This window comes from Uloborus diversus, chromosome 4 (genome assembly GCF_026930045.1).
Source record: "Uloborus diversus isolate 005 chromosome 4, Udiv.v.3.1, whole genome shotgun sequence".
NCBI lineage: Eukaryota > Metazoa > Arthropoda > Arachnida > Araneae > Uloboridae > Uloborus > Uloborus diversus.
The window spans coordinates 114,223,218-114,230,692 of record NC_072734.1 but is presented as its reverse complement, the minus strand read 5'-3'; the positions used below and the strand labels follow the sequence as shown (position 1 = coordinate 114,230,692).

Genomic DNA, 7,475 nt, shown 5'->3' with positions numbered 1-7,475 from the left:
GATGTTGTGTGCTGGATGCTGGATGTTGTGTGCTTGATGCTGGATGTCGTGTGCTGGATGTGTGTGCTGGATGTGTGTGCTGGATGTGTGTGCCGGATGTCGTGTGCCGGATGTCGTGTGCCGGATGTCGTGTGCCGGATGTCGTGTGCCGGATGTCGTGTGCCGGATGTGTGTGCCGGATGTGTGTGCTGGATGCTGGTTTTGGTAAAAGGGATTGTGTAAAATTGAAAAAGTGTAGTATAAATAAAGTCGATTCCCGGGGACATGGACGCCACCATCCAGGAGAAGAATCCTCGCGCGGAGGCCGGTGACTTCAAAGGTGACACGGAACTCCAATTTCAATCAAGTAAGGATAATTAGCAATTCGTGATTGCTCAAAAGAAGAAGAAGAAAAAAAAAAAGCTGCATGAGCTTCGTGTTAGAAAATGTATCTTTTACGTAATACTGTTTTTAACTGCTTCATTTTCAAATACTACAATAAGCGAAAAAGTTGAAGAAGAGTTATGGCAAAGGTGTGTTTATTGGTAGGTTTCTGTAGTCTAAATTGATAGTTTATAGTACTAACAGTTTTAAAAAAGTTCTTCAAAATTATGAAGTTTTAATGATGTGCTTCAGTTGGTAATTATTTCGTTTTTACGCTACCACGTACAAGCTGTGCAATTAGTTTTTCATGGCGAGTGTAAAATTAAAATTAATGAAGTACTCTCTCTTTTCTCAAAGAGAAAATAATGAGCAGTGATTTTTACTGCTGAGATAATATGAAAAGTTAAGCTATGCGTTTTACTATGAAACATTTATTATATATTTCAAAATCTTTTATTCATAAAAATTAATGTAACAATTGCCTTGAAGGAAGCTTAACTCCTCAAAAATTGTTATATTTTATTTTTTCCCTTCAATTAAGAAAAAAAAAGGAGAAGAAAACAAGTTGAAAGTTATTATTATTTAATAATTTGTTTTTTGCAACGAAGATCTAGATAAGAAAATTTACTGTTTTATTGTTCAAACAGAAATTGAGTAAAACATGTCTAAATATTTTGACTTAACCCATTTTTTTTTTCAAAAGCACACTATGCTCCGGTTTTTAAAGTTTAAGTTCAAATAATTCATGCAAGTAAGCTTTTTTTCCCTATTTTGGTTAAAAGAAAGAATTGCTTTAATGGTAAAAATCTTATGACCGAAAAAACTTTGAAATGGCATATTAATTAGAAGAAACAAAACAAAGAAAACAAAAGAAACACATCAAAGTAATACTCAATATTTAGAGTAGTAAAAATGGGACTAAAAAAAACTTTTTACATTTATGGAAATGCCGACTGCTGTTTGTTCGAGTTATGGTGAAAGAAAAAAAAATACTTGTTTTGCTTTTGGTTAATAAGAATATATTCAAAAAAGATGAAGTTTTTTCTCATTAGCGAGAAAATAGAATTAAAGGAATGAAAATTATACCTTTTTTTGTTGGTTTATGCTTTTTGTTCTTCAGAAAATACATTTTGCCAGCAAGAAAAAGAACCTGTTTATGATGTTATGTAAACGAACTATGTCGGTTAAAAAAGTTCAATGACTTAAAAGATCGCATTGTTACTAATTAAAAAAACCACCTCAAACAGTTTTTTCTCTCACCAGAAGGAATATCATTTTTCAAATACGATCAATTGCTCAATTAGTGTTGAGAAAGAGAAATTCTTCGCTCGATGTTTTTGTAACATTTCGTGTGATTTGTGCGTGATGGATCTATAGGGAAATTTAGAAAGGCAGTCTTCATATCTTTTAGAGTTAGGGCAAACCCAACTCGACGGCATTGTGAAGGCTATGCAGATACGACGCTGCCAGGTTAGGCTATAGTATATTTGACTTGAAGAACTAGAAGGCTTAATGGAAAGAAATGTGAGCTTATGACTTTTCATTCTAAAGATCGCACTTCTTTGCAGTGAAGATGGGGTTCCTTGAAACCTCGAAGCCTCTGTGTCTTCCACTTTGTGTTTAACCACTTTGCTAATTTGTGCTTCATATACGTTGTTTGCTATTATAACTACTAACTTATTGAACATGAAAAGGGTATATTGTTAGTTATATTGTTTACACTTAAAAGTATTATTTACAATTGGCCTTAAAAGATCTTTTAAAAGGGTATCTGTTATCTTTTAAAAAGTCATATATGTAAAAAGGTATACTTTTTTCCAGGGCTGCGGAGTCAGAAGAAAAATGGCAGACTCCGACTCCAACCTCTGGATTCTGAAACGTTTGACTCCGACTCTAACTCCGACTTCGAATTTTTTATTCATTTATTTATTTATTTTTTCAAATCCCCTCCCCTCATGGGAAGGGGGATACCCTTAAAGAGAGATTGAAATATTAATTCTTTTTTATGAAATTTCTGCGTTGTATTTTATTGTAAACCTAAGATGCATACAGCGTTAGAAGTTCAATTTAAAAATCAAATTATCCAATAGTTGCGATTTCTAAAATGAGATTACTTAAAAACCCCATTTTTAAAATATTGAAAAGGATTAATTTGCTCCCCTTTAATGTTTAACAAAAAAATGTTGATCAAATCCTGTGCTTGATTGTGTAACTTGAGAGAGAGAGAGAGAGAGAAACTTTTTTGCTAAGTCAAAAAACTTTTCTTGAGAGGGGAGATCCCCCGCCCCCTCTCAGGTGACACCCATGTGGTAAGTGACACCTCAACTTAATTTCAGAGTCTATAAAAATTGAAATACTTTAATTCTGAAAAATTTCCCCAATAATAGGGGAAGGTTACCGTCAATGAACTGGTTCCATGACTAGACCGCAAAGGTATTTCCCGCACCAGAGTTTATGAAGACGTGTAATCAGTTTTAGTACCTTCCTTTGTCTGAAAACAGTCTACTGCACAGTAGTAAAAGTAGGTAAAATTATTTAATCATATTGTTAATCGGTCAGAAAAGATTTCTACCACTATATTACTAATTATTGAGATTTTCATTTAGTTATAACATGCTTTGAATATCACTGATCATCTAAACATGAACATTGACTTAAAAGAGTGCCTTTTCAAGTACAATTCCCCATACTTCGTGTGTCATCGTGATTCTTCACAGCAGTAACACCTATAAGAATATTCGAAATGACGCAGTTGCTATCATTGGACCACTGGGTGTTTTCATGAATGGACCACCTGACAAAGTGTTTCATTAATGGAAAATCTCAAATATTGCTGTAATTTCAGCTTAATTAATTCTGAAAATTGATGAACTGTTTTAAAATAAATACGACAATAAAAAATATAATCTCAATAATTCATGAAAACTCTTATACTTCATTATAATTTCAAGGCAAACTTTTTAATAAAATTGATTAAAAATTTTAAGCATAATAATACAATTTCAGATACTTTTGCTGTTCCAAAAAAAAAAAAAAAAAAAATTGCAAAAATTAGTAAAATATATGGCCAGTGGACAAGTGAGAGCACGTAACGTGCTACAGTAGCTTATAGAAATGATAGTATGAACCTTAACTAAGTCTGCCGACAAAATAGAGTCTTGAAAGCAACTTTAAACATGTCGCGTGGAGGATAAAAACCGTTTTTTTGTTACCTTAGTCACTTATTAAAAATGTAGGAGGTAAGCCCTCCGAAATAGGAACATGGTTAGTGAATCATATTTTGAAACTGGAGAATAACTGTTTGGAATTACTACCGAAAAATTGGGGGAATTGGCCTTTCAAGAGGCTGAGGAAAAAAAAAAAACATGTCCCACAGATTTTATTAAGACAAAAAGTCTGTTAATACAATAGTCTCTGGTAGTTTGAGGCTTAAGCTTCTGATTTCAGTAATAAAGTGATCAAAAATGTTCTCTGACATTTTAGAGAGCAAGTACAATCTTGCGTCAAACGAAAATTTTCAAAATTGATTTAACAAAATTCTTAACAGTTCAAAAGAGGTTGAAAAGATATTAGCTAAGAAACTCGATGGTTCATCCATAGCAACCGTAGGACCACATACTAAAATATTTATTTTTAACTTTCATTCTTTATTGTGCAGATTTGTCATGAAAATAAATATTATTATTAAAAGAGAAATATACTGAGAAATTGTTCCTATAATTAACGTGAAGTTTGAGTTGGATTTCCTTTCTAAAAAAATTGAAACTGTTATGTAGTTCATTGACGGCAACCTTCCCCTAAATCTTCAATTTCATTTTAAAAATTTCAGCGAAATTATTGCATTACGTTTTACAACAAAGTGCAAGTACAGTGCACCCTGTTCACGAACTGCATTGACCGAAAGTAAACAAAAATGTTTCCAGAATGTTTGTCGTCCATGCCACTTTTGGAGATAATATTTTTTCTTGAGATATTTTCTCTTGATTAAAAAAAAAAAAAGTTATCCAATAGAATTCGCATTTGTTGTCTGTTTGGCGAATTCAAATCCAACTGGATAACTTTGTTGTAGTCTAAGCCAAACACGTGATTGAGGTCACCAAATGACGAAAAACTTGATTTACATCTAGTCCTAGGCTGTCTTTCCCGCAAAGGAATTTTAGAACGTTGTTCATCCGGCCTTCGTTTTTGTCCGGATTTCCAGTTTATCCGGATTAATCTTGCGGAGTTAAAATAATTTACATTCAATAAAATAATTGTTCTAACTAATAGAAGAAGGAACTCAACTATTAATGTTCCAAATATAACTCCTACAGGAGTCACAAAGCAAATTGTAGTAATCTAAGAACCAACTTGGCGTATTTGGAGTTTCAGTCTGACACCACAGCAGCTTCAATATACTGTCTGTTTTCTTTTGCCGAAATCTCCCGCAAATTTGCGCATGCGTCAGGTCTGCTCTGAATTTTATCAAAATAGAGATGGAAACCCATCATCAGCAGTTCTTCCAAACTAGCGTCGAAGAAGACAGAGATACAAGTGCGAGCGGAAAAGGCGAATCTTCAACCTGTCGCTCCTTTTTAAATGGAATCTATCCCGAGTGCCAGTTTTCGTTTTCGAGAATAGACAGTAAATGTTAAAGTAATTGCGGGTAACAATCCTATGTAATTTTGTTACAAAACATCGTTTTTTTCTGTAATAAATCTGCTCATTTACGAATACGTTTGCTCATTACCCATATTATCCGGATATCGGTTTATCCGGAATATCTTCGGTGCCAGTCAGTCCAGATTACCGAGGTTGTAATGAACTACTTATTTACTATGATGATTTATTTAATGTCTTTTTTCTCGTTATAATGATCTTTGTGAGTAATGGAATCTTTAAATCTAATCCTTCCTTTTGAAATCTATTACACATTTTTTTTCCTCCACAAATTGTAAGAACTATGAACTCATATACCGTGAATTTAACTGAACTTATTAGGCGAGATTACTTATATAAAGAAGAAGTAGAATATTTCAGTCATTTAAATTCTGAAAAAACATCCCTTTTTTAAATAAAAATTTCCAATAATCTATCGATATTTTCAATGAATATCTATTGAATAATAAACGTTTTGATTATACTCGTATCCATTATTCCTTTTTCAACGAAAAAAGCTATTTTTAACACTTTTTGTACAATTTATATAATTTGAAGTATACATTTTTTAAATTTTTAATTGGATTGAACATGGTCAAATCCTCTTGTATTAACTTTTTCCCATTTCATTTCACTGGCATCTGAAACTAATTACACTGAGTTGTTCTTGAAGCGAAATTTTATAAATAATCCAATCAGGAATTCATCAATTCGACGAACAAATGAATTCGGACTTTTTGATCAATAATGCAATGTTAAGAGATGGATTTCTATTTTCAAATAAGAAATTTGAAACTTTAAATCTGTATTTGTCATTTAAATGAAGTAGGGATTACAGTGCGAGGTTTTAATAAACATGACTAATTTTTATATAATTTAAATTACATGGAATCTGGTACAGCCTGTCAAAAAATCAGATTCTCATCAGACTGAGATGTACTCCATTGCTTTGGCCACAATACACGAGAGGTATCCTGATCAGGATTGGTTTAGGGTTTATACTGACGGATCGATCACTCCTTCAGCTGGTGGAACAGGTGCCGGTGCCTACTCCAAACATTTTAGTCTTCAGGAGCCTCTCGACACTTGGGCGGGTAACTTCGATGGAGAAATGAATGCAATTTTTATATCCATCAGATCTATTGGAGAACCAGCTGAACAAAATATTGCTCTCTTTGTTGATTCTCAGGCTGCGATTCAGACCATTACTGATTACAATCTATATCCTTCAGAACTTGAGCTTGAGTCTAAAAAATCCATTGATTCTCTTTTGCGTTCCGGAAGAGAGGTTGTCTTCCAGTGGATCCCAGGCGATTGTGGCATCTATGGAAATGAACGAGCGGACATCTTGGCTAAAGAGGCTGCGCCCCTGCATCCACCTTCTCGCCCGGTTCTACTTAGAAACGCTAAGCGACTTCTCGCAAGCAAAATCCAACATGCTACAGTCTCTGCCCTGAGGAACAAAGCTGACAGAAAGCTCTGGGCTTGCCTTCTGGCTGATGAACAGCGTACGCGCCTTTCTTTCCTTCCCAGAGCCCTGGGAGTTGCCTCTTTCCGAAACATTACTGGACATGACTATCTACAGGCCCATTTATATAAAATCAACCTGGCAGATTCACCTCTTTGTGTGCTCTGTGAGGGCACTTCTACAATGACAGCGGAGCATCTTTATAGATGCTCCTCTCTTCATGATATTCATAATTGTGATGACTTCCAGGCCCTAACACCCTTTGAAGCCACTTCATTGTTATACTGGACAGCAAGACGCCTTATGTTTAAAAGAACGATGGTGGGCGTAATTAAAAAAAAATTACATAGAAATTCATATTTGTCATTCATGTTTGAACCCCTTTTCTACTGTGATAAAAAGATACAGTCGCTCTTTCTGTGTTACAGAATGCTCTCCAATTCAATTTTCAACCTTCGATGCGTTCGTGATCGCTTCAAAATGAGGGTCAACTAGCAATACGCATAAAAGTAGCATTACGTCACATAAAAACCTTCCAGCTTTTTAAAAGATCATAAATTTTAAACATATCTTTTTCAAATAAGAGATCATATGAAAGAGTACGCAAATCTCTAAAATCTGCTCATGTCTTTTATTTCTTCAGTCTTTGTCCAATCTCCCCACGTCATTTCAAAACAAAACATCCAAATTCCAAAGTCAACAAAAGATCTGACATTGGCCGGTCAATTTAGAACGACATCTACCTATGTCTGATTTGATCTAACATTCCCACTTTTCCCACTTTTGCGGGTTTTAGAATAGAATAAGAATGTTCGTGTTCCATTTAATTAAGAGTTTTGTTCATCTTTTTAAATTACATATAATTCCATTGATTAGCTTTTGTTTGCATTTATTTATCTTTAAAAACATATTATCAATTTCTCGAAGAAAAAATGATCCCGTGATTGAATAGTCTTTTCTTTATCACGGTATTTTTTGAGATTAATCATAAAACTATTTCTTGAAC

At 33.9% G+C, this 7,475-nt stretch overlaps 1 protein-coding gene across 1 annotated transcript; it reads left to right on the top strand.

Moving 5' to 3' along the window:
• The first annotated feature begins 5,935 nt into the window (after positions 1-5,935).
• Positions 5,936-6,964, top strand: LOC129220773 (uncharacterized). The gene has a single exon (XM_054855201.1). It carries the CDS (start codon positions 5,936-5,938, stop codon positions 6,962-6,964), a length of 1,029 nt encoding a protein of 342 aa, XP_054711176.1.
• The last annotated feature ends 511 nt before the right edge of the window (positions 6,965-7,475 follow it).